Raw genomic sequence first — 27,319 nt, 5'->3', positions numbered from 1 at the left:
AAGGCTACATAGCCCTGCAGGGCTCGACCTGAGTCCTGTGATTTTCACTGTGCGTAAATGTATGTATAGAAATACACTTTCACAACAACAGCAAAAGCAACATAATGAAGTTTAAAAAGGAAAAGTTAAAAAATGTTCCTCTTCTGCCAAAGGATACATGTGCTAACAGATTTGAAAGCGCCCTTCCAAACAGCGTGCACATGACATGTGTTTGCACGTGACCACAAACCAGCAGAACCACAGTGCGCGCTCCTGTGCGCGCCGTGGCCCTCCATCCCGCACGCTGGCCAGAGCCTGGTCACCACCCAACCCCACGGCCAAGCGCACAAAGGCTGGCTTAGCTGTGATTAAGAAAACAGCCTTACCCTGCCTGAAATTAAAATGGGTTATTGTTCTTCTGATTGTAAAAAGACGTGCATTGTAAAAAAAAAATACAAAACACACACACATTCGCTTTCCAAGCGCCAGAGGTCCCTGGCAGGGAGCTCACATGGTCCCCGGGGCAGCGTCTGTCTGAGCCGCCCCCCAGGCCCAGCACTGAACACTGACAATGCTTCTCAAGGCCCCCACTAAGGGGACAGTAAGTGTAACTATTGGCGGCAAAGCCATTGAGCTGGCTTTGAAGCCAGACCACACAGGTTCAACGAGGCCGAATTCCTGAAAGCTTAGGTTCCGAAATTCCTTAAGAATAAGGTAAAGATAACAGCATGAGCCTCGTGACACAAACGATAAAGGGAGTAATAAATATAAAGTGCATGGAGCGGTGGCTGACACCAAGGCCCCAGTAAATGTCAGCTGTCATAACCTTTGGGCTTTCTGAACAGTGTACACGCACGCGCGCTGCCTGTGCTAAACTGTGGCATAACTTTCATCCTTCCAGCCCACCGACGGCTCAGGAACAGCCTTGGAGCTCAAGGGAAAGAGCTGAGTGTTGGGTTACTTATTCCCACAAAAGGTGGTTCTGCGATCTGTCACTTCAACAGATCATTCTAGAGCCAGACCTGCCTGAGGGGGTGGTCACCACCAACGCCCCCTCCACCTCTGTGGAGCATGTCCAGGTGCAGGTGGTCCAGCAATGCTGACGATGACATTTACTAGAATCCCTCCCCCTCAGTCGCTTGAAAAAAATAATAAAATAATGATAATTTAACTAGATCAGTTTTAAAATAAACTGGCAAAAATCAAGTTTCTCTGTAAATAATAACTTCATAAAAAAATAACTGGAAGGATATTCCCAATAGCAACAAAAACAAAATATAGAAGAAGAGATAACCAAAAGCATAAACAACATTCCTGAAGAAAGTCTATCAATAAATCACTCATGTTCCTGAGAACAAGGTCCAGCACCGTAAAGATGTCTGTTTATAAATAAATTGCAAACATCTGAAATCCCAAGGATGCTCAATGAGCTCAGTGAGAACTTCAACAAAGAGATAGGAACATAAAAATTAGATGGCAAACCTAAAAAAAAAAACACTCAGAAATGAAGAATACAGTAACTAAAATCAAGAATAATTAGAGAAAATCAACAGTAGATTATATGAAGCAGAGGGTCGAACCAGAAATTTGAAAGATAAGGTAGCAGAAAACACCCAATCAGAAGAGCAAAAAGAAAAAAGAATCCAAAATAATGAGGATAGTATGAGGAGCCTCTGGGGCAACATCAAGCATACCAACATTCGCATCAAGGGCATGCCAGAAGAAGAGAGACAACAACGAATTAAAAACCTGTCTGAAGAAAGAATGACAGAAAACTACTGTAACCTGGCTGAGGAAATAGACATACAAGCCCAGGAAGCACAGTGAGTCCCATACAAGATGAACCCAAAGAGGCCCAAACCAAGACACATCATAATTAAAATCCCAAAGGTTAAAGACAAAGAGAGAATAGAATCTTAAAAGCAGCAAGAGAACAGCAGTTATTACAAAGGAGCTCCCAGACTGTGCTAATTTCTCAATAGAAACTTTGCAGGCCAGATAAGATTGGGATGAAATATTCAAAGTGACGAAGAGCAAGAACCTATAACCAAGATAACTCTACCCAGCAAAGCTATCATTTAAAATCAAACGACCGATAAAGAGCTTCCCAGATAAGAAAAACCTAAAGGAGTTTGTCACCACCTAACCAATATTACAAGAAATGTTAAGGGGACATCTTTAAGAAGGAAAAAAGATGAAAAATATAAATAATAAGATGGCAATAACTACCTATCAAGCAACAATTTCTTTGAATGTAAATGGATTAATACTCCCATCAGAAAACATAGGGTAGCTGAGAAGATAAGAAAACAAGACGCTTACATATGCTGCCTACAAGAGACATATCAGCCAAAGACACACACAGACTGAATGGATAGAAAAAGATATTTCATGAAAATGGAGATTAAAAAAAAAAAAAAAAAAGCTGGGGTAGCAGTACTTATATCAGACAAAACAGACTTTAAAGCAAAGGCTACAAGAGGCAAAGAAGGACTCAGCAATTCCACTTCTGGTATTTACTCAAAGTGACCCAGTGCACGAATTCAAAAAGACATATCCATCCATATAGTCACGGCAGCATTATTTCCAATGGCCAGAATATGGAAGCAACCTAAGTGTCCATCCACAGATGAGTGGACACAGGAGAAGTGGTCCATATATACAGTAATATACGACTCATCCATAAAAAAGAACGAAATCCTACCATCTGGGACAGCATGGATGGACCTAGAGGGTGTTCTGCTCAGTGAAATATGTCAAAGACAGACAAATACCACACGATTTCACTTAGATGTGGAATCTAAAAATAAAAGAACAAACAATACAGAAACAAACTCAAAGATACAGAGGACATTTTGATGGCTGCCATATGGGAGGGGGTTTGCGGGGATGGGTGAAAAAGATGAAAGGATTAAGAACAAACTGGCAGTTACAAAACAAACACGCGGTTACAAACTACAGCACAGGGAGTACAGTCAGTAATAACTGCATCAGAATAATTACGCATGTTGTCAGATTGATTGTAAGTCACATAAATGTCTAATTACTCCATAGTATACCTGAAAGTAATGTAATATTGTATGTCAACTGTAATTAGAAAATAAAATTAAACTACTCGAAATATGCTTCCTGTTAGGGTCACACATACAGACACATACAACTGGCTACATCAGGAATATGAGTGTCTGCTTTAAGCTGAGTATTTGAAGGGCAGTACTCATAACTATGATTTATTTTTATCAGTGGTTCCTCTTTAGGGCAATCTCTCTTCTAGGTTCATATAGCTGATATAAAACTCACCACAGAACTCCAGCTGGTTTTTATTGTATCACAGTGTAAGATTAAAGAAAAGGTAAAATGAGACTAGCAAAGAGAATTAATTTAGCAAAATAAGATATAATTTGAAGAGCTAACAAAGTTTATTACACCAAAAACAAAAGAAGGAATCATACGTAACCAAACGAAGAGACTTAGACTAAACAGCAATCAAGAGATGCGAAGCGATTCCAGAAGGAGGGATCCATCGCATCGCATGTGAACACGGAGAGGCCAGAAGAGCTGCCTGGAGGGCCCCCAGCGGCCCCGCCGCCGAAGCGGGACGCGCACCCCTGACCGAGCTTTGCCAGCACCTGCCCTTCCCTTTGCCTTAGTCCTTCCTGCAGACTAACCACCGCCACAAAAAGGGAAGCCAAGGAGAAGGAACATAAAGTGGGACTGACTAAGCGTGTCCAGGCAGGAGGCACCTCACCTATGACCTTATTAAGTTTTCAAAACACCCCTAACATCGTGGCTTTGCTCAGTTTTCCAGGAGAAGCAGCGACCCATGCCAGCTCCATTCGTCGCGTCACCTGTCTTGAGGGAGAACGACCCAAGAAATGGAGGAGCTGGAATCCAGCCTAGCTCTTTGCCCGCCGCCCTCTGCGACATCGGTTATCCTGGAGCCCACGGGCATCCTGCCCATGAGTGATCTTCTTGCTACCATGTTTCCTCTCATCGGCCAACTCCACCCACCATGGGTAGGGGCTTGATAAACCAGGCATCACGCCACTTCCCGAAACTCCTAATGGCTCATGATTACCTAGGATCAAGTGCAGATTCATTTTCTGGTGTTTACGATTTATAACCTAAACCTGCCCTAAACATCTCACCCTGTCTTGTGCTCTGCAATACCCTACCCCTTCTCACCTAGTGAGACACCCCTGGAGTCAGCTCCGCAGCGTGCGCACCACTTCCATGCCCTCTTCTCCCCTCTGCGCTGGGTAAGCCTCCCCCACTCTGTAAAGTAACCCCACGTCCAGCTTAGGGACAAACTGGGCCTGACTAGCCTTGGCCAGCGTTTCTCGACTGTGGTCCAATTATGCAGCACTGGGATGAGTGGAGCACAATTCTATATAGTCTTTGTATTGGGATTGCCCTGCACATTATAAGAAACTTAACATCCCTGCAGGAAACACAACAGACTCTGGCATAACTACAGAGCGATTCGTTTCGCCTACGATCACAGAGCTAGAAAGCAGTGAGGCCGCGGCTGCGACCCAGAGCCGCAGGGTCAGGCCTGGGCCCTTTCCAAGACACCCAGGTGGCCTGCATCTCCTACTCAAAAATAATCAGCTACTGAACAGCTACTACTGATCACGCCCGGCCCCGTGTGCCGAGGCGGCAGCATCAAATGCCCCCCCCCCCCACGGCGTTATATAAATGCCCACACATGATACCTAACCCTGGGCAAGAGGGGGCCTGTAAACGAGGAAGCTACAGTTCTACTTCCCCAATAGAATGGAAACATAATTTGTTACACATTATTACAGAAGAATAAAGTTCTGTTTTTTCCCTCACCTGGATAGTACAACGGAATTCATACACAAGTTCACATAATTACTTGTATTTTACAGATGAAGAAACTGAATCATAAGGTAACTTTCCAAAGTAATGTAGCTGGATTTGATTGGGATTTGAACCTAGATGCCCAGTTGCTATGCTATATCCCCACCACTGTATTGAAACAAATTTCAGCCCAGGCTGGTGTGGCTCAGTGGACTGATCGCTGGCCTGCGAACCAAAAGGTCACTGGTTCGATTCCCAGCTGGGGCACAGGCCTGGGTTGTGGGCCAGGCCCCCAGTTAGGGGCATGTGAGAGGCAACCGATTGATGTATTTCACACACTATGTTTTGCTCCCTCTCTCTCTAAAAGTAAATAAAATCTTTTAAAAAGCCCCACAAATTTCATAATCACATAAAACTGATCTTATTCATTCATTGCATCTAAACTGACAGACACAACAAAATTTCTAAGTATAAAACTCAAGGAAAATCAAACACTAATAAGGGAAGTGGGCTTTTAAGTACTAGCCATCTTAAATCATGGAGGAATGTGAACAACCTGAAAATTAATTCCTTACATATACACATTCCCCACAAACAACAGTAATTATACAAAAGTACCTTTTATTAGAAATACTTAATGCCAAAAAGATACTATGAAGTCATTAGTATTTTTAAGTGTATCTATATTATTTTTTGACTCTAAATAATTTTTATTTTTCAACTATAGCTGACATACAATATTATATTAGTTTCAGGTGTACAACCCAGTGACTAGACATTATATAACTTACTAAGTGATCATCCCAATAATACCTGGTACCCGTCTGACACCATGCATAGCTATTACAATGTTATTGACCATATTCCCTATGCTGTACTTAACATTCTCATGACTATTCTGTAATATCTGTATAACAGAATCTACATATTTTTTAAACAGTATTGCACATGTGAAGAAGATATACCATCTGTAACAATGTTTGCTCATTTCCACTTCAAGATCCCTGAAAGCTCAGCAGCTGGGAATCCCTAATCTGGAATAAACTCTGGGAGTTTCCAGCCAGGCACACAAAACACTTCAAACATTTTAACTAAGCTGCTAACCTAAAAATCAAAAGGCGCACACTGTTTTAACCGATCGGAGACACTCTGCCCACAGGCACCACGACTGAGGACAGAACAAGCCACAGGCAGAGACCCCCTGCACAGCCTGTGTCATTCACTGGTCCCTGCGGTGGCTCGGTGGGATGAGTCCCAGACAGAACCTCAGGTCATGACAGCAGAGGAGACTGGAGACTACTTTCTGTCCTGCAAGGGCGGTCAGCGTAAGAGCTCTTTAAAAGAGACCTCCAACTGCACATGCCTGCCTTTCTTTCATGCCATTCCTTGGTCTACTCAAGTAGAGAAATGCCCCTCTCCTACATTATAATGCGTGTAAATCAGAGCACTTAATAAGTATTTACTTCTACATAAAGTTTTCCAGCTGTGGCCTCTTTACTGCTATACATTCACTTTTACTCCTAAGTCCCCACTGAGAGTGAGCGCAGGAAAGCAGATCAGAGACCAGTGTCTGCCCCCCTGCACAGCGCGCCACCGCAGCGACGGGCGTTTAACTGGGAGACGGGGCACTGGTTCCCCTCGTCAGCCTATGAGCCCTTGCAGCGTCGGAAGATGTGTGTGCCTTACTGACTTACAGTATTTGTAAGTTCTGGAGAGAGACTGTTGATAGGGAAGAAAAGCTTTTGATTTTAGTAGCATACTTAGCATTTCCCATAAATACCCCCTGGTATTTACGTATAATATCCTAATGTTAACCACACACCGTGAAAATTAAATGTATTCCCAGTTTTTTAAAAACTGGACTTACGCAAATACCAGAGATTACCTGAATTATAAAATAATTTAAAAACAGGACTCTCTTACTCAATAATCCCCTCTATGGTGAATTAAAAATCATCGTCATGCACAATCGTTTTTGAAGTGTAAGTCTTATACAATGCAAATAAATCTGGGCTGAGAACTCTGAACTATGATGATATACAAAACCGTATGGCATGTTTTCTAACTAAAAGCAACAAGAAAAGGAATAACTAGCCACAGTCGCCTCACCACCACAATAATTACAGACCCCAACAGTGTCGAGTCATTTGGCACATAATACAAATGACCAATCAATACCACACGGAGTGGCCGATGAGAAACTGACAGCCTCCACTTCAGACTGCCCATGTGGCAGCGTCGCCTGACCCCAGTGGCCCGCAGTGGCCCGCTGCCCGCAGTGCCCGCGCGCCCACCGTTTTATCCTCTGCAGGCCCTGAGCTGAATGGAGGACAGAGCCTCGGCTCTTCCCGTTCTCCTGCCACCTTCCACAACAGTGCGATCCCCGCATCCGCGTCAGCCAGAAACGGGCGGAGCCCCAGGCTCTGGGCTCCACCTCCTGAGGCAGAACCTCTGGCGGCCCGTGACTGACGGGATCCCGGGCAGGGGAGGGGCCGGGGTGCAGCCCTGGCACCACAGCTCTGTCATCAGTGCCTGACATGCAGGGCACTGATCACATGAAACACCGATGCACTTTACTGAGACTCCAGCTGCTCTCTCAGGCGGAAGTGTAGTCCCTTTGTCATAACCTTTCTTTAAAAGAGATTCCTACTGAGTCCGAGCAGATGGGACTTTGGGGGCGTCGGGGGGGATACTTAATACTTGCATTTTAGAGACTCACCACCTATCACTTTCATAGTACAAACCTACAGGATGAGCAAGAGATGTTTTTACGTAACAAAAAGGGGGATGGATTTTAAAACGGCATAGATATAGTTGTAAAGATTAGCCCAGAAGTGTCTTTAAGTATCAGAATTGACAAAAAACAAGATAAAAACCCCCATAATTTTTGGCATCATCTTGGCTTTCAGTGATTAAGATGGCTCACTCTAACGTAAGTAACTACAGGCCTTCGCACTGGAAAGGCTCCTGCCTTCCTAGCTTTCCGGGAGTTTCGGCTACAAGGGAACTGAATGCGCTTTACGTAGTTATTGGCGAATGGCAACCACAGGACGAAGTCAGTCTGACACAACAAAAAGGCTGCAAAAACCTTGAAATTAACTCTTGACTCTAAAATCTTATGAAGGTGGGGAAAGTACAGAAATGATTTTAAAAAAACCAAAACAACAAAAAACCACTGCTACTGACCCACAAAGGACTCGGGGCTCTGCTTCCTTTTGGCTCCTGAGGGAAAGGGCACGGAAAGGCAGGTAAAACCACAACCGTATTTAGAAAGCAGCGATTTTTAAGACTTCCTTATTAAGTTTTTAAGTTTTTAGTTATTTTTAAAAGTTAAAAAAAGATAGTTTTTATCCTTTGGAAGAAGTAAGAAAATATGGTGCTTAAGTAAAATAAATCTCTAAGTTTCTATTTGTAATCCCGAATTCATTAGAATTTTTCTATTTTTCTGTTGAGTTATTAATTAAAAGCACTAATTAAATTTTTTTTTTTTTTTGCCTTAGTATAATTCAAAACAAATTAACCAAAGGTGGATAAGTTTGGGAGTCTGCTTTAGATGCCTGGTTAGTGACAATAAGTTTTTAAATTTAAATAAATGACCTTGTTTTCTTCCTTATTACTGAAACAAATATTTATTACTCAAAATCCTGAGAACACAGAACAGACTAAGAGCTGAGAAAGAAGGGACTAAGTGCAGCCGCCAGGAGCAGACAACTACTATTAGTGTACCTAGCTGCATCTTCTCAGGCAAAGATCCAAATCTTAGCATCCTCACTTCCGGCATAGAGAGGCACAGAGGAGCTACTGAAATGCCTGCCAACCCCAATACCGGGGACCCTGCAAGACCAACACTGGACTTCGATGTATGAGGTATTTCAAAAGAGACTGATGTGATGGAAGAAAGGCTAACATTCATTAGATGAATTAAAGAAAAAACAGCACTTCAAGACTCAGCGGCCCTGAGCCTCGCGGCGGGAGGCGCGCAGCGGCCCCATGCCGGGCGGGGGGCCTGCGCTCCTCCAGGACCGGCCGCCTCTGGGAACGTGCTCTTCCAGGGCGAGGACAAGGCCTTACAGGTGACATCCCAGGTGGAGCTGAGGCCCTGCCACTGAGCTCGCTCTGAGGTCAAACGAAGGAGTCAGTGAATGATGAGGGGCAACCGTTCCCAGAATAAAGCGGCATCTTTCACCCTCATTAACTTGTCCCTAAAGTTACGCATCCCTTTGACTTAATAAACAACCCCCCCTCACATGTGACTTTTAGGCCCTGCCTCTTCCAGGGATGCTACTACCTGACTCAACTCCAGATCCTAAAAATAGCTTAGAAGAACTGAGTCATATGAATGACTTATCCGTAAGCACTGTGTTGACAACGCCTGAAGATGAATAAATCGGCTAAATCTATTACATGTTTTTAAGTCAAAAGCGGGGCTGAGGTGAGAGATGGATCAATTAGAAAGTGAAATACCCACAGTCTGTTCCTTTGTTCTCACCCAGGACATTTTTTCACTGCTTTTCAGGGAGAGGAGGAGAGAAGCGGGGAGAGGAACACGGATGTGAGGGGAGCAGCGCCTGGCTGCCTCCTGCGGTGCCTGGACCAGGAACGAGCCCAGACCTTCCCGTTTCAGGACGACGCTCCCACCACCAAGCCACAGAGGCCAGGGCACAGTCTGTTACTCTGACTGCTTGACTTCAGGTCTGGTTTCAACTAAACTGCTTAAGAACTTTGCCTTTTCACCTTTTTCCCTCCAAAAACAGACTAACCCTTTGTGGGCACAACTCCCCTTTCCTTCCCTTCACGGTCTGTTACAAAGATGCTCTAACTTGGATTCGTTTTGGCAGACATGGCAGGCTCATACACTAACCACTACCAGACTGAAACACTGAAGTGCTGAATAAAATAAAACATTAAAAGCAACCCCTCCCCCCAAAACACATGGCTGAGACTGCACCAAAGGAAAGGCTCAGAAGAGGTCGCAGAGGAAGTGAGAGCAGGAACCCTGGGGGAGGAGCCCCCTCCGACCCCTGGCAACCTTGAGTGTGGGTCGGGGCTCCGAGGGCTGTGGGGGAGGACAGACTGCTGTCGAGGCCAGAAGCCGGGGCCCCAAGAGGACCTCAACGTAAGTGTGAAAGAGAAGAACCTGTTGTGCAAAGGGAACAGCAAAGAAACATCATCGCGGGCACGGGGGAGGAGAGTAGGGACTTTCCCCTGCGATCTGAGGTCCAGGTTTATGCTCCCCAGGATGGCTGGAAAAACAGTAAGCCAGGAATAAAGGCAGGACGCCCCTAAGATGTAGTGTCCCCAGGAGACTGGCATAAACAAAGACACAGTCTCTCTGGAGTAACTTGAATTAAGGTATTAAAATTCCCTCAGATGACGTTCCACGGAAAATGAGCAACTCACAGAAAAAAGTAAAATAAAATCATAAAACACAAGAAAACGAGGCACCATGAGTGAGAATGAGAAGACATAGACGGCCAAACCAGACTTCGCATACTAGAACTACCAGACCCAAACTACAAGTGGTTACCACACTGAAGTGAAGCTTTAAAATGAGGAAAGAATGCGAGACTGTAAAGGATAACCAAGCAGGTTGAAAACAGAACCAAATGTGATTTCTAAAGGCAGAATATAACTGAAAATTAAAGGGCAGATTAGGCCCAACAAGAAAAACAAGTGAACTTAAAGTCAGAGTCGAAGAAATTATCCAGAATGCAGCAAACAGAAAAGGGAGCAGGTTGAGAGATGGGGAGCTGTGAGTCTGTTGGACTTTTCCATGCTAATCAGGCTCCCAGCTAGAGAGAAAGGGGGAGAGGCACTACCCATGAAATCATCCTCCCTGGGCACTTTCCACAGCCACACGACCCAGCACAGGAGCTGTTAGCCACACGTGGCTACTTAAGTTAAAAATAAAAACAGTTCCTCAATCACACTAACCACATGTCAAGTCCTCGTTCACCACACGCGGCAGACAGTCGCCACATGGGACTGCACAGGTGTGTGACGTTCGCAGCATCGTGGGAAGTCCAGCCGGACCACGCTGCTCCCGCGCACCTGAAAGCCCCCAGACAACCGGCAGATCCCAAGCTGTGTAAATAATATCCATGCGTGGACGTGCCACGGTGAGGCTGCACAACACTGAAGAAGCAGAGAAGGTCTTCAAAGCAGGCAGAGGGAAGAGTCAGATCATCTATAAAGAAACAATCTTAGATGGCTGACTTCTCAGTAGTAACTTTGAAAGCTGGTAGAAAACAGGGGAATAGCACCTTCGAATATGCCCAGAGAAAATACTACCCACCCAGAACTCTGTACCTGGGAAACTATATTTCAAGAATAAGGCAAACTACATTTTCACACATAAGGGATTTATCAACAACAAATCTTCCCGAATGGAAATTCCAAAGAATTCATTTTAGGCAGGTGGAAAATTATGCCAGGAAGAACTGGAATGTAAAAAGGAATAGTAAGCAAGAAATACAGTAAAATGTGATGAAATCTAAATAAACATTAACTGTATAAAAAATAAAAATGTCTAATTTGGGGTAGAAAAAAGAGAATTCAAATACCAGGCAATAACTAGCTATTTAGGGAGAGGTGACTGGAGTTAAGTATCCAAATGTCTTTTTACCCTCAGAAAGAGGGTAATAGTATTAAGTAATTTCAGACTTTAATTTAGAAACAGTAACACACGTGCTATGATAACCACTGAAAAAAAGGCAACATATGGGACAAACCTTCCAAAAAGTTGAGAAGGGAACAAAATAGTAAAGTAAGAAAAGGGGGTAGGGGGATCCTCAATCTATAAGATGGTAGCCAGAAACCCAGACATATTAGTTAACACAAATAAAACCACAGAAAACTCTCTAGCCACAAAGACTGCCAGACTACATAAAAAGGTAAAATTCAGCTACAGCCTTTAACATACCAGGCAAATGTTTACCACCAGAAAGATAGTGAAATCTTTCATATTAACTTTAGACAAAATGGTCAAGAAAAAAGTGTATTACAAAGAATATTATTTCATAATGATAAGAATTTCAAGTCACCTGGAAGATAATACTAATTCTAAACTCAGTTTGTTTGTTTTTTTAAAAAATCCACCATTTTAACATGTCTGTCAGGTAGACAAAAGGTCACTTAGATACACCAGGCCAAGCAGAGTTTTTAAGGATACAGATGTGAAAGGTGTAATTGGTAAGTGTAATTTAATGGGCACATACAGAATATACATTTGTATATTAATTAGGGACTATATATACTATGTACAGTGGAATATTTCTGATTATATGCTAGATACAAAGTTAGCCTCAACAAATTTTCAGGTATACTATTCATATCAATCAGATTCTCTGATCAAAATGCAATCACTATTTAAAAGATAAATAAAAACACCCTATACTTTAAAATTTTTTTCACACACATTTTGGGGCTTCAGGTCAAGAGAGTGGAGTACGTAAATGTTGTGCTTGTCTCCTCCCAAAACCTCATCAAAATTACAGCTAAACTGCAGAACAATCACCACTGAGAACCACCTGAAGTCTAGCTGAGTAGAAATCTTAAAACTAAGGACGTACAGAAGTCCCACGGAGGGTGGCAGGAGGGGTGAAGACACAGAACTGGCTGGTCCCACACCCACACGTGGCAGTTGAAAATCGGGAGGAGGACTTTTGCTGCAGAGGTCACCCCCGAGGAGCAAGGCGTCCCAGCCCCACACCACAAACCCAGCTCAGGGTTCCAGTGCCAGGAAGAGAAGTCCCCGTAACTTCTGGCTGTGAAGACCAGCGGGGACTGTGGCTGAGAGAGACTGAGGACTTCTGGAGCCCCAGGCAGCTCCTCTTAAATGGAATGCACAGACTTACTAGGACTCATTTGCTTTGAGCTCCAGCTCTGGGGCAGCCGCTCCAAAGGAGCCAGGGACATGTGGGGAGGAAATTAATTGTCTGGCTTTAGGGTGAGGGCTGGAGGGGGGCGGCTTTCTCCCAGACAGAAGGGCTGGAAGAGGCCATTGCTCCTTTTCTGAGCCCTCCCCCAACCTGGCCTGCACACTGGCTGTATCTGAGTCTCCATCAACCTCACAGCACTGTTTGCCCTGCCCTGGTGATTCCCTGAGGCCCCACCCCATCCAACTTTCAGGCACACCCAGGCCACTTCCAGGGGCTTTTCCTAACGAATGGCCTGCCTCAGCCCATGCTGAGGACTTTCCTAAAATCTCTCAGAGGTTCACAAACCCCAAACCAGCGGCACTGGGCCTGGGCGTGCCCCTTACTTCTTGCTATGCAGCCACAAGCCCAACTCTAGCAGCAGCTGACCTCAGTTCACAGCTTAGCTTCTCCCAGGCAGCTTAACCAAGCCCAGCACCAGTGACAACCATCTGCAGATCACTTGGTAGCTCATACCAAGTGGCCCTGGGCAGAGCACAGCCAGCGGCTGACCTTGGCCTGCACCAAGAGGCCCCAGCACCAACACACCCAGTGGCCGGCATCAGACCCCACTGGGGCATCACCCAACCCCCTCCACGAATGCCACATCCAAAGGACAGACTCGGCAGGCATCAGGGCCTCGCTAAAGTGAATCCTGCTCCCTGGGGTCAGCTCCTCCACTGGAATCACCCTGAGGGTCAATTCCTCCAACTGATGTGCCAACAGTAATCAAGGCTCAACTACAGCAGGAGGGCTCACACAAGCACACTTGTAGCACCTGGCTCAGGTAACCAGGGAGACTGTGCCAACAGATCCCAAAGGATACGCACTGTAAAAACCCACTCTACCAAGATTAGGAGACATAACAGCTCTACCTAATGCACAGAAACATGCAGGGAGGCAGAGTAAATGAGGAGACAGAGAAACATGTCCCAAATGAAAGAACAGAACAAAACTCCAGAGAAAGAACTAAACAAAACAGAGATGAGCAATCTATCAGATGCAGAGTTCAAAACACTGGTTATAAGGATGCTCAATGATCTCAGTGAGAACTTCACAGAGACAGGAAACATAAAAATGGAGACCGAAAACATAAAAAAGAACCATTCAGAAACAAAGAACACAATAACTGAAATGAAGAGTACATTACAGGGACTCGAGTGGATTAGATTAAGCAGATGATCAAATGAGTGATTTGGAAGATAAGGGAGCAGAAACATCCAACCAAAACAGCAAAAAGAATCTGAAAATTGGAGACAGTTTAAGGGACCTCTGGGACAACTTCAAGCGTACCAACATTTGCACCACGGGGGTACCAGAAGGAGAAGAGAGACAGCAACAAACTGGAAACCTGTCTGAAGAAATGATGTTGGAAAACTTTCCTAACCTGCCCAGGGAATTAGACATACAAGCCTCGGAAATGCAATGAGTCCCAAACAAGATAAGCCCAAACAGGCCCACACCAAGGCACGTCATAATTAAAATCCCAAAGAGAGAATCTTAAAACCAGCAAGAGAAAAGCAGTTACCTACAAAGGAGTTCTCATAAGACCGTCAGCTACTTTCTCAACAGTAACTTCGCAGGCCAGAAGGGACTGGCATGAAATATTCAAAGTGATGAAGAGTAAGGACCTACACCCAAGGTAACTCTACCCAGCAAAGCTATCATAAGGAGCTTCCCAGACAAGAAAAACCGAAAGGAGTTCATCACCACCAAACCAGTATTACAAGAAATGTTAAAGGGACTTAAGAAAAATTTAAAAAGATAAAAAGCATGAATAACAAAATATCAATAACTACCTATCAACAATTACTTTGAATGCAAATGGATTAAATGCTCTAATCAAAAGGCACAGGGTAACTGAATAGATAAGAAAACAAGACCGTTATACATGCTGTCCACAAGAGACTCATTTCACATCCGAAGACACACATAGACTGAATGGATAGAAAAAGATATTTCATGAAAATGGAGATTAAAAAAAAAAAAAAGCTGGGGTAGCAGTACTTATATCAGACAAAACAGACTTTAAAGCAAAGGCTACAAGAGGCAAAGAAGGACTCAGCAATTCCACTTCTGGTATTTACTCAAAGTGACCCAGTGCACGAATTCAAAAAGACATATCCATCCATATAGTCACGGCAGCATTATTTCCAATGGCCAGAATATGGACGCAACCTAAGTGTCCATCCACAGATGAGTGGACACAGGAGAAGTGGTCCATATATACAGTAAAATACGACTCAGCCATAAAAAAGAACGAAATCCTATCATCTGGGACAGCATGGATGGACCTAGAGGGTGTTTGGCTCAGTGAAATATGTCAGTGAAATACCACACGATTTCACTTAGATGTGGAATCTAAAAATAAAATAAAAGAACAAACAATACAGAAACAAACTCATAGATACAGAGGACATTTTGATGGCTGCCATATGGGACGGTGGGTAGGGGATGGGTGAAAAAGGCAAAGGGATTAAGAAGAACAAATTGGTAGTTATGAATACGCATGGGCATGTAAAATATAGCATAAGGAGTATAGTCAGTAATATTGTAATAACTGTCCATGGTGTCAAATGGGTACTAGATTTATTGGGGTGATCTCTTCCTAAGTTGTAGAAATGTCTAATTACTATGTTGTATACCTGAAACTAATATAATACTGTATGTGAACTGTAACTGAAATATAAAAAATTATTTAAAAAATAAAATACTCAAAAAAATTAAACACACGTCTAACAACTCAAGGGTTAAGATTAATCTTTTTAAAATTTCAGAAGTTTGAAGCTTGTTCCAATTACCTTAAAATATAAGATCAAACTTCTCATGTAATCACTAGTAAAACTGGATTATATTTAAGAAACATTGCTCATACCTAAGCTACAGATGTGTATTTTCCATGTACACTGAAAAGCTAGTTTACTGAAATGCACAATTAAATGAATGAAAGGTAACAGCAGGAGACAGTTTTCTCTAACAGTTACTTATCTCACTGGAATATCTTTCTGTCATTTCACGCAGGAGAGAGAGGAACAGAGGCAGAAGATTCAGCGCTCCCTTATGTAATAGCATAAGGTTCGTGCGGGTCACAGAGCATCAAAGGTGAGCCCACACACAGTGCCAGCCTCCTGGGGCTGCGGGCATCCTAAAGCGGATAGCCACTCGTCATAGAAACATACCTTAAATGGCAGTAGGGACATATGTGACCCTGTCACAAGAGTTGGGCAGACCAGGAATACCTTCCAGAGGGAAGAGAGGCTTTGAGCTGACACTGGAGGTATAAAAAGCAGGTACCTGGTGGACAACATCAGAGAACAGCATCCAGAAAATAAAGAACACCATATGCAGTTACAAAGTGTTAGGTGAGCAATTAAAGTAAACTGTAATTTAATTGTCAGATGGTCAATATGAAAACAGGGAGCAGTGCCCTGGGCAAGGGACCTGGCTGGTTGGAGAGTCATCCTGTTCACTGAAAGGCTGCAAGTTCAATCCCCCGTCAGGGCACATGAGAAGTACGTGTGCTTGCTCGTTTACTCACTCTCTCGCTCTCAAAATCAAAAACATATCCTCGGGTGAGGATTAGAAGTAAATAAATAAAAACAGGGAGCAGTAGAAAACTTTGCAAAAATTTTTATGCTTTCTAACCTATTCCTCGTTTAATAAGACCTTCCTACTGTCATAGAATTTTTCTTTGACTATACAAAAACTGTCCGTATAGTCTATTAAGACTCTTTTAAAGGTACTACTGTTACAAAAAAATTAAAAGGTTAGTTAGCATTTTCATGCTTTTTTCTAAAAAACTATCAAAACCAACTTTAACCCTGAACACTCTTGAGAAAGATATTTCTATTTTTTTTTTTCCCCAGATAAAGAGGTTTTTGCTCAGGAGAGACCACAAACTTTACTTTCTAAAATGTATCCTATAAGGTTTATCACGAACAGTCCTGAGCAATTTACTGATTTCCTAGCAGTATTTCAACATTCCATCCCCACTAAATTCTACCAGACAAGCAGTATAACACAAATGTGTAACTTTAAACATTTGAACTGGAAAGTTAAAAAAAAAAAAGCCTGAGGAACTCCTAGAATCTTGTTACAATGATTTCTCTTAAAAGTGACTATGTAAGCACGAAATGATCCAGTTAGTTACCAAAGGTTAACTTTGAAATGGAAATTACAGCTAAATTCTATAGCTATGGATTAACTTCTACTAATTATTTTCTTTATGTGCCTTTTGATAAATATGGGCCAAAAATAATTTATTTCCCTAGATTTAATAAATAAAACTTAATTTACCCCTCAGTTCGCCATTTGACTGTGTCAAAATAGCACCTTCTGACGCTTCTACTGGAAGTCAAGACTTTACTACTCTGTTTCAGCCTTTCCCCGGGTTTGTTAAATGGGACCAAACAGGCCTCGGAGCAACACACACTGATCAGCACACTGGGCACCGAGTAGAGCCAAGGAACCCCTTTAAAATATGCAGTTACTGATTCACTTTCTTGGGCAGCAGGGAACTGACTAGTTCAAATTTTTCTTCTCAAAGATAATTTCTATTCTGGCTATACCAGAAAGGTTTTTTAAAAATCATGATAGTATATCTTCAAGAAAACGTAGAACGATATATAATGTCGTATCCAAGAGAACCAAAGCCATTCTCTGATAAATGCAAAGCGAAACCCAACACTGCCTAAAATGTCCAGATACTGTATTTATTTGTCATCACTTAATGCAAGAGCCTGAGTGCCATGTGAGTTCAATTTCATAAAAAGTTAGATTTTATTAGTTACTAAAAGTATGTTCTCCCCACCTACCCAATTAAGGAAAGGGGAGGAAAAAGCCCAAACCACTCAGATGCTAGTCAGGGCAGAGGTGTGGGTGGAGGGGAACCAAGAAAGACAACATTTCGCTCTGGGAACAACTGAAAACTGAGAGTTTGGTTTGATACAAGAATCACCAGGAAGCAGGAAAACCAGAAAACTGAGTCAGGGTCCTTTTTTATTACATGCTTCTTTGCTTTTCCTTTTTAAAAAAACGGAAGTGGTTTGTCACCATGCACACATGGAAATGGGTCCCCTGTGGAATGCTGATTAGGAAGGTGGAAGACACCAAAAGCCAGAGTTCCTGGAATGTGCCTTCAGAGCCGGGCAGACCAAGGAGGAAGTGCTGACGCCTGCGATCAGGCATGTATTTAGTGAGGACACGTGCAATTCAAGTTTAGTACAAGAACCTCCACCCTTTTCTATTTTAGGGAAAAACTAAGGTCAGGTGTACCTATGGAATACAATTTCCGCTATGTGTCCCTGCACCACTTGCTAAGCTGGGCCCCACTTCAAGGACAGTAGAGGCAGCATGCACTGGAAGATCAGAGTGAGAAATAACCACAACACTGACCACCACCGAAGAGGCATCTACCACATTCAGCACTGAAGGTTGCAAAATGAGTGTAAAACAAACCGTGTAACTGGTAATTTCCGAAATGTGTGGCAACAAACCTCAAAATCAAATTTCCTTAGAAATCCTTGAGTTCAGTTTTGTTTCTTTTAAAAAAAAAATCAACACATAAAATTATACATGTTTTGAAAAGGAATCCAAAAAAAAAAAAAAAAGTTCTATCACACCTGATAAAACCAAGGAATAACAGAGACAATAATATTTTAGCAAGAAAGTAATTATTTCAGTCAGAGCAGCCAATAGGTTCCTTGGAGAATAATCTCCATTTAAAAAAAAAATAAACACTGCACCGACTGATTCTGAGCACAAAATTTAAGACAAATGACATCAGCCAATCTGATCTTTCAAATTTCTTACCACTTTCTTTAAGTTACCTCTCTAACAAAAACCCAACAACAAAAGTAAGGTCTTCACCACTCCAAAAGAAACTTGTAGATTTCAAACCTAAATACGGAACCGGGTGCTGATGTTTATAAAGGTAACCTTACAAAAACTACCTGCGTCAGTCAATCCATCCATCAGAATCCATCAAACTACAGGACCGGCTCCTGGAGGGGTCCCCACCTCCCTCCGTCCGTAGCCCAGCCTTCCCCAGTTTACATCCAGAACTAAGGAAAACGCCCCAGGAACGGGCGCAGGGAAAGGTGGCTCCTGCAGACTCAGCTGGCAAAGAGCGACCATTAATTCCACGAGCAATACCCTGAAATAAGCAGGCCACCACTGCTGGCCAATTACCAAGCACGAGTCCAAGTTCCACCACGTAATTCGGGCCTGGGCCTTTTTCAAGCAAACGCGTTACTGAAAGCATAGTCATTTCCCACTTTGTATTTTATTCACGCTGGAAATACCATTCAAATTGAAAAGGTAGCAAAACAAAAAGAAAAGAAAAAAAAAAAAGGAAAGAAAAATGAAGGAAGTGGAAGCGCGGGGCTTTCAATTTGCGTGCTACGTCCCCCAGTGCTGGGCCTGAACTTCAGACGCTCGGTCCTCGCCCGCGGGGGTCTGGCCCCCAAACCGGCCGGCGTGCGGGGGTCGCAGCCCCGGCTGACGGAGGGGACGCGGCTGTACGCGGCGGCCGGACGTGAGGGGCTGTGCGAACCGCACGCCGCTGGGGACGTGATCGCGGTCCCGCCGGGGCGGCCGCTCGCAGCGAGCTGGAGCTGCGGGAACTTTCCTTCCTTCGGCCCGGCCGCAGCCCACGCTCCGTCGCAAACTTTGCAGGCGGCGCCTCTGGTGCCCGGGGTCCCGCCCCGCGACCCTCACGCACCTCCAGCCGGGTCCCGAACGCTCTCGTCCCGCGTGACCCGAGCCCGGGGTTTCGGGGATCCCCGGGGCGGCCCCTCAGCCTCCCCCTTGTCCCTCCCAACCCGCGCCGCCGAGAGGCCAGGGGGCCGCCAGGGCCTGCGCCGCGCGCCCCTCACCTTGGTGGCCATGGCGGGCGGATCCCCGGCCCGGGACTGCCGGCTCCTCTCCCGCTCCGCGCGGTCGACCCGAGGCGGGCAGGCGACGCTGAGGGCGACTACGGCTGGGCCCCGGCGCGGCGGCAGCTCCGCCTCGGCCCCGAGTGTGGGCGCTCGGCGACTCCAGCCGCCGCCCGCTCCGCCAGTTCCTGAAACTCCCCGGCTGCGCGGCCCCCGCCCCCGCCGGCGAGCCTCCCATGGACCGCGGCGCGCGCGGCGGCCGGCGGAAGCGCGCCCGGTGCCCTGGGCCGGCCCGGCCTCCGCGCTCGCTTTCCTCCCCCTCCGGCGCCTCCGCCCTGGGCCGAGCCGCCTGCGCCCTTTGTCCTGGCGCTCGGGGTCGCGTCCCCTGATCGGGCCTGCGCCCGGGTCCCCGCCCTCGCCGGGCTGCCCGGGAAACGTTCAGGGCGCTGAGGGAGTCCGGTGGGAGTGCCCTGCCAGGGCCGAGTCCCGACCGGCCCCCTCGTGACCGCGCTGCACATGGTTGCTTAAGTGGGGCTGCGTGGGGCACGAAGCTGAGGGTACCTCCCCGTCCCCTGAGCCGGGGCCGGGGCCAGGTGACCTGGGGACCGACGGGGATCTTTGGCCTGGGTCGGCAATGCTGTTGGGCCGGTTGGGCCCTCGACTGAGTGAAATGAGTGTGAAATAAACAGCCAGGACGGAGTGGAGCAATGGCTGCCTGGTTCGACGGGCACTTCCAGAAGGTTCTGCCTGGAGTTAACACGAGCTGGGGCTTCCTTCACACATGTGCCATTAAACTCCTGCACTTTTCATCAATTTAAAAATGTGCCACGGCCCCGGAGGTTTGGGGAACACTCAACAAAATTTCCTAAAGTGGATTGGAAATAAGAGCTCTAAAGTATTCCATATTTTTCTTCCTCATTGAACCTACAGGTTTTACTAATAAATGAACGACTTAACTTGAGCAGCCAGATTTCCACGCAAGAACAAAAGACATGACTGGAAGCTGGGTCGTGGTTGGTGCATCAGTCTAGTACCTTCTGTGTGTATCATTGGGGACATTGTGTATGTTAAAAGAGGCAACCGTCAAATCAAGGCAACCTGACTAGGCTAGGAAAGTGGGATTTACAGTTAATCGCAAATTCGTGTCCTCTTGAAAATATTCCATGTGACCTCTAGAGATTTCAGGGGTTATGTTCAGCCATGGAGTTTAAAATGGGTACATTTTAAAGGCACAGGCTTTTCTGTATTATTTTATGTTTGCTGAGTTCATGTCCTAAGCTCTAGTCATTGGATATTCATGAACAGCTGTCTAAGTAAAAGGAAGGTTGGAGATTAATGTTCATTGACAGCCTACTTGCTATATACTAGGCTTTTATATACCTTAATCTCATTTGATCCAAGCACAAAACCTTGGAGAAAGTCACATTGTCCACTGTTTACAGACATGAAGAAATCAAGGCCCGCTTAAATAACTTGGCTGATTTGGTAATACTTATCAACATTGAAAGTGACCATAACCTTGGACCTAGCAGCTCTACTTCTAGGAATTTATCCTGCTGCCAGATTTGCACAAGTGAGCAAAAAGTTTCAGGAAAGCGTTGTTCTCTAGTAACCCCAAACAGAAAGCCACTTATGTGTTTGTTAACAAGACTGTCTCAATAAATATGGAATATCCATACAAAGGCAGTTCTAGGATGTGCACAAGAAAATGATAATATTTTAAGAGGTATTCATAAAGGTAAAAAGAATGCTATGTAGAGCACAATCTATTTGTGTAAAATATAGGAAATGCATTGTAAATGCCTAGAAAATTTCTGAAGTTTCATCAGTTGCTATTGTCAGAATTTTTTGAAAATGTATTTATTACTTTATTTGTAAAATGAGTTTACACTTTAAGAAACAAAATAACTATCTTGACTAAGAGCACACACTAGTGTGTGGGAAAGCCAGCATTTGAACATGTGTGATACCCTAAGGAATGAGTTTTCCATATTCCTTTAAATTCAAAAGCTGGGTACGACTCCCTGCAGCAGTTCAACAACGCCTATGTTATGATGGCAAAGTTCAAAGTCAGGGTTGCTCCCGCGGCACCTTCAATTGACGTGTTCCGGGCAACCAACCATCCTGGGCCGTCGGCTCCAAGGAAGCAAGACCAGAGTCCAAGCTTTTCCCATTTGAACAATGTCTGTAGTCATGGTTTCATTTTTAGAAGTAACCGTGGAGACACCAAACTCATCATGACCAATGTAAGTTAATATAAACATTAAATGAAAAGTGAAATCTCTCATCCAGATTATTGAGTTAGTAAAAAACACTGTGGCTTTGTTTTACAGAGCCCGGAAGTGCAGTCACTGATGTACTCCTCGGGCAAGTCTGATTTCCAGCTCCCTCTGTTACCCCTCCCTGGTTGGCATTTGTCTTGGATGTAATTACCGAGTCCACGGAATGAGAAAATGCCGATCCCGTCATGTATAGGAGTAGAAACCAGGGTTGTTAAATGACTTACGCAGCCATCAATCAGGGCAGGGGCAAGAGCCCACTTCTCTTATCACAGTTCTCCAAAACGTCATTTTTGAACTAAAAATACTTCAGATTTTAAGGGAGTTTTACGAAGGTTGGGACAGTCACCGCTAAAACCAAGACAAGGACTCCTGTCCCACTCTGTGCTAGCAGCCACCCATCCACACTGGAAGAACAGAAAAAGCATGACTCCGTTTCACCTTGTCTCATGAAGCACTACCCAGCCCAGGGGAGTAGTGGCTTCTCCCAAACTGGAAAGCAGACTTCACTCAAGATGAAAAAGCTGGGCAAACTGGAGAAGTAGATGGTTTTGTCTTCTCCTTCCCCCATTCACACCCCTTTGTTCCTCCTGTCCGCCTCCTTCCTTTGCCCGGCTTGCATAGGTGGTGCCTCCTGTAGGCTCCCTCGGAGCCCAGAACCTGGATGTTGAACCTGGAGTGCGCTGCAGCCTGAGTGTCCATTTCTTGCATTGGTGAGAACACAGTTGATTAGCTAAGGAATTTGATTTGCATTTACAGACTGCTTTCGGTTGCATTTCTAAAAGAAAAAAGAAAAGGTGTAGCCGGAGCAGCAGAGCTGTTCAGTATAGGCTCTGCACGCTTTCCCTCCTGCCAGGGAGAGGGAGAGAGAGGGATTCCTAGGGGTCTGTGCTAATAACTGCACTTAACGCTCTCCCTGAGTTCGCTCAGCAGCATGCGCTACGACTATACACTTAGGAAGTTACAGCACTTTTATTTTTACTGCAGAAATTAGTAACTTCATGAATAATAACATCAGAAATTAATAAAATAACTTATTTTTACTGCAGAAATTAATAATAGCTTCATCAGAAACTCTCTAGCCCCAAACTCACTTTTTCACATTGAAATGATAGTTTTTAAAAATCACCTTTTAAAAACGTAAAGTTTCTTGGATACAGCTATAATGGTTTAGCAAAACACAAATATGGTCCACCTTCCTTCTGCCTCCCCTCTTTTCCCTGCCTTTCTTCCTTGGAAGCATGGACTTTCCTGTCGACAAGGCTGGGTTGTTAGTTATAACCCGTGTTGCCTTAGGTGCATTACTTCTCCATCCTCGGCTTCCTGGACCGCAAAGTGGGGATAATAATAATAATAACAATGTCTATCTCATGGGTTCCTTGTGTGGGTTGTGAGCCAGGTTATGAGCTCAAAGGACTTGCATGATGTTTTGTACATAATAAGCCCTCAATAAATATTAGTCATAATTCTTGTTTCCTTCTCGAGTGAAAACTAGATTGTCCTTACGTTCCTATAGCTCAGATCCCAACTGAGTGCTAGGTCAACTAATGAGAAACTAGTGTGGGAAATTGAAACCAGGACCATTAATGTGAAATGGGATGAAAATGCGGGACGGTCCCTCACTGTGTACGTGTTGGAGGCGGGGAAAATTGGGGAATCATACAGACCCCCGTAGTCAGCCTGGGTCTGGAACAAGAGGAAGTTTTCCCTCACTTTATAAGTTAAATGAGGTGAAAGTGAACCTCAGGGGTGGCCTTGAAAATAAACATCAGAAAGGGGTGTGTCAGGTGCCTTTCCAATCACAAGAAATGTATGAAGTCCCCGCCTCGCCTCGTATAGGCTGGTTGGAGATAAGAGTCCCTGCTCCTTTAGAGCTTAGACTCTAAAGCATGTGGGGGTAAGCAATAGGCTACAATTACACAGGCAACACGTCAGGGGCTCCGGTGAGTGCTCTGATGGAGAACCAGGCGGGGCAAGGGTTTTGGAGAAATGAGAGAGTTTCACAAAAGGCCATCCCTTGGTGTTAAGCTAACCATTGCTAGGTCTAAAAATGGGTGGGGGTTTTTTTTTGTTTGTTTTGGTTGGTTGGCTAATTGGTTGGCTTAGTTTTGGTTCCACTTAGACTAAGTCACTTCTCTCTCGCCACTGTCTGGGAGACACAGTCTGTGGGTGGTAATAGAAAATGGTGTCCAGAACTGGAGGTTTAGCTGGAATCTGACTGTTGGCATCTGCGCGGGCCTGGAGGGGCATAGGAGACGGCGGGAAAAGGCTGGAGAGGTCAGTGCAGCTGAGTACGCGGCAGGGGGCGCGCAGGAGGCAGGGTTAGGCTGCACCAAGGGCCTGTTTGCCCTTGGTCCTATACCTGCCTGTTTGCTCGGTTTGGGTCGTCCTGACTTCCAGAAGGAAGGCCGGAGTAGAATATTGAGCACGGGCAGTAATGGTAGGATTGACTAACTAGTTGGCTTTCAGCCTCTAACATCCCTGAGGGCTCCTAAAATTTTGCCCTAGGACATTGCCTTGATCCTTTGGCCTGTTATGGACAGACTGATGTGAGTTCTCAGTAACATAATTACAGACAATGATTGGGCACAAAGAAGTGAGTAACATGGAGAGCAGGAATTGTTGGATAGCAAAGGACATTGTGCTAGCTCATGTGTCATTGCTCAAGTCACAAGCCACAGAGAGTTTTAAAGCTGCAACCCCATCTAATGTGTGAGCTCACACACACACACGCACACATTATTCCTTCTCTGTGGAAGACAACTCTAATGACAGTGCTTGCTAACCACAAGGGCAGGACATTTGCTGCTACCACCGTGTTTTATTGCTGGGCACTGCGAATTACAGCCTCTGTCCCTTCTGCTCCTCCAGGCCTTTGATCAGAAAGGCCACCCACTGCTGGGTGCTCAATGGTAAGCAGGTGGCCCTGGATTTGGACAGTCCTTGGCTTCGAAGTCATTTCTGGGGCTTACGAAGTGTGTGAAGGTGAGCAGGCTATTTAATATTGAGCCTCAATTTTCTCATTGATGGTGATACTGCCCTGAGACTTGTTTAAAAGATTCAGGGAGACCACCTTTAGCTGGAGCAGCATGCCATTCTAACAAATCTTAGTGGCTGTCAATAGCTGTCTACTTGGTGCACTTCGATTTCTCATTGTGGTCTTCAGATCTATAAAAATTTCTTAATATGATGTCCCCCAATATTATATCTTTTTAAATTATTATTTACATCCAGTAGCTGTATATGTTCACTCTTTCTTCTTTTCCTTTCCATACATTCTTCTCTTTCTTTAGTATTCTCATTCTTCATCTTCATTGTGTTTCATTTCAGTCACTAGATATATTTAATTTCTTCTCTAATGCATCCAGTAGCTCTCCTGTAGTTTCTCAGAATTTTCACAGATGCCACAGCAATTTTTCTGCTTCTTAAGGTCTTTAAACCTTTGATTAAGTCAGGATATGTCAAAATGCAAAATATCCTTTTAAGTAGATAACTGCATAAAAACTCACAATTCTTATAAACACAAGCTCTGCATTTGTTTCAAAGCAAGTAACGAGTTTAGCGTTATACTTTGTGGAAATAGAGAAGTTACAAGCTGAATTTTTTAGGTACTTAGTAAATAACTGTTCAGATACATATACGGTTCTTAGAAGCAGTCACTGTGTGCCAATTACTTGTCCATGCCAGTGTTTGTAAAGGTGCGGTTTCAGGTGGCGATTGTCGGGTCATTGGTTCGACTGATGTGCACAAGCGTCCCGGCCCAGTGCATGGCACATACGAGGTGTTCAAAAAGCAGTGGCTCTCATGAGAGCTAGTTTGGTCTACTATCTGCTTTTCATTTCATCCACGAACCCTGTACTGAGAGGCTGCACTGGGCAAAGGGCTAGGGCAGACAAGCGCAAAGCAGGAAGCGTTTTATGCTCTTCTAGACTGTGAAGTGCCATAAGGAAACTAAGACAGCCGTCCTGCTACTGCATCAGAGGCCTTAACAGACAGTCCTGGCTGCGCGGTCTTTCCTACGCAACAAAAAGAAGCCAAACTCTCATGCTGTTGCCATGAGAACCACTGGGAGAAACACCTGTTTTAGAGAACCTGTGGTTTCAGAAATAAAGAGGGGAAAGCTGTGAGAAAGCAGAACAATTTAGGGGAGTCGGTCAAACCACAGTGTCCCAACCTCAAACCCCAGGGCAGCTGCACCTTGCCAGCACCCCGGCCTCAAATGGCTCCAACTGGAATGGCACAATTAGAGACTAATGTGGCATGTTTTCTTCAAAATGTAATTGTTCTGGGGGAAGATTAATAAACTATTCATCCCTTGTTTAAAACCACACTGATAACTATTCAGAAGTTAGAATTCACTGAAATGAGGGGGGAAGTGAGTAATTTTGCAACATAGTTACTAACTCCATTAGAAATCAGATACCTATGCTCTGAGCAGGCACAGGTCACTTGAAACAGGGATCAAATCCTTCCCGCAGTGGTCACAGTTATGACATCTCGGTTATGACATCTGGATGCTTAATTTACAAATTTGCTCAGAGCAAAATGAAAATGTTTTAAAAGTGATCAAGCATTTCAAAAGAATGAAATTAGTCCCTTATGTCATAAAAATTAGCTCAAAATGGGTTAAAGACTTAAATGTAAGACCAGAAACCATAAAATTTCTCAAAGAAAACATAGGGAAACTCCTAGACATTGGTCTGGGCAGTGATGTTTTGGATATGACACCAAAAGCACAGGCAACAGAAGCAAAAATAAACAAGTGGGAGGACATCAAAGTAAAAACTGTGCAGCAAAGGAAACCATCAGTAAAATGAAATAGCCACCAATGGAATGGGAGAAAGTGTTTGCAAACCACATATCTGATAAGGGGTTACCATGCAAAATATAAAAGGAACTCACACAACTCAACAGTAAAAAAATAAATAACTTGATTAAAAAATGCACAAGGGATATTAATAGACATTTTTTCAAAGAAGATATACAAATGGCCAACAGGTATATGTCTAGGTGTTCAATGTTGCTAATCACCATAAAAATTCAAATCGACACTCTGGTCGAGAGAGCGGAGTTGGGCACCGCACTCACCTCCTCCCACGACCACATCAAAATCACAGCTAAATCACAGAGCAGCCAATCTGGAAAACCATCTGAAGGCTACCTGGGCGGGAGTTCTACAGCGAAGGATAGGGAAAAGGAGCCGTGCTGAGGCTGGTTGGAGGAGCGGAGATGCAAAATGGGCTGGCCCCGTCCCCACGTGTGGCACCAGGCTGAGTCTGTATTACCCTGGCGAACGCCACTCACCCCACCCTGGTGACTCCCTGAGACCCTGCCTCACTCAATAGGAAAGGAGTAAAACTGTCACTATTTGCGGAAGCGTCAGAGAAACAGTGATCAATTGCCCCCCTGTATGAGCCCTGACTGGGGATTGAACTGGAAATCTAGG

General features: G+C 44.5%; 1 protein-coding gene across 1 annotated transcript in view; it reads right to left on the bottom strand.

Annotated features, from left to right (window-relative positions):
• The window catches only part of SNX9 (sorting nexin 9), a 79,491-nt gene extending 59,658 nt beyond the window's left edge, over positions 1-19,833 (bottom strand). The window contains exon 1 of the mRNA XM_054570160.1: positions 19,595-19,833. Within this exon, the coding sequence (XP_054426135.1) occupies positions 19,595-19,606 (12 nt within the window). The 5' untranslated portion in view covers positions 19,607-19,833. The remainder of the gene's footprint in view (positions 1-19,594) is intronic.
• Positions 19,834-27,319: the final 7,486 nt, after the last annotated feature.

Source organism: Pteronotus mesoamericanus, unplaced genomic scaffold, assembly GCF_021234165.1.
Source record: "Pteronotus mesoamericanus isolate MK-2021 breed Mesoamerican mustached bat unplaced genomic scaffold, CSHL_Meso_final contig_20, whole genome shotgun sequence".
NCBI classification, from domain to species: domain Eukaryota; kingdom Metazoa; phylum Chordata; class Mammalia; order Chiroptera; family Mormoopidae; genus Pteronotus; species Pteronotus mesoamericanus.
This window is presented reverse-complemented; position numbering and strand designations above follow the sequence as displayed.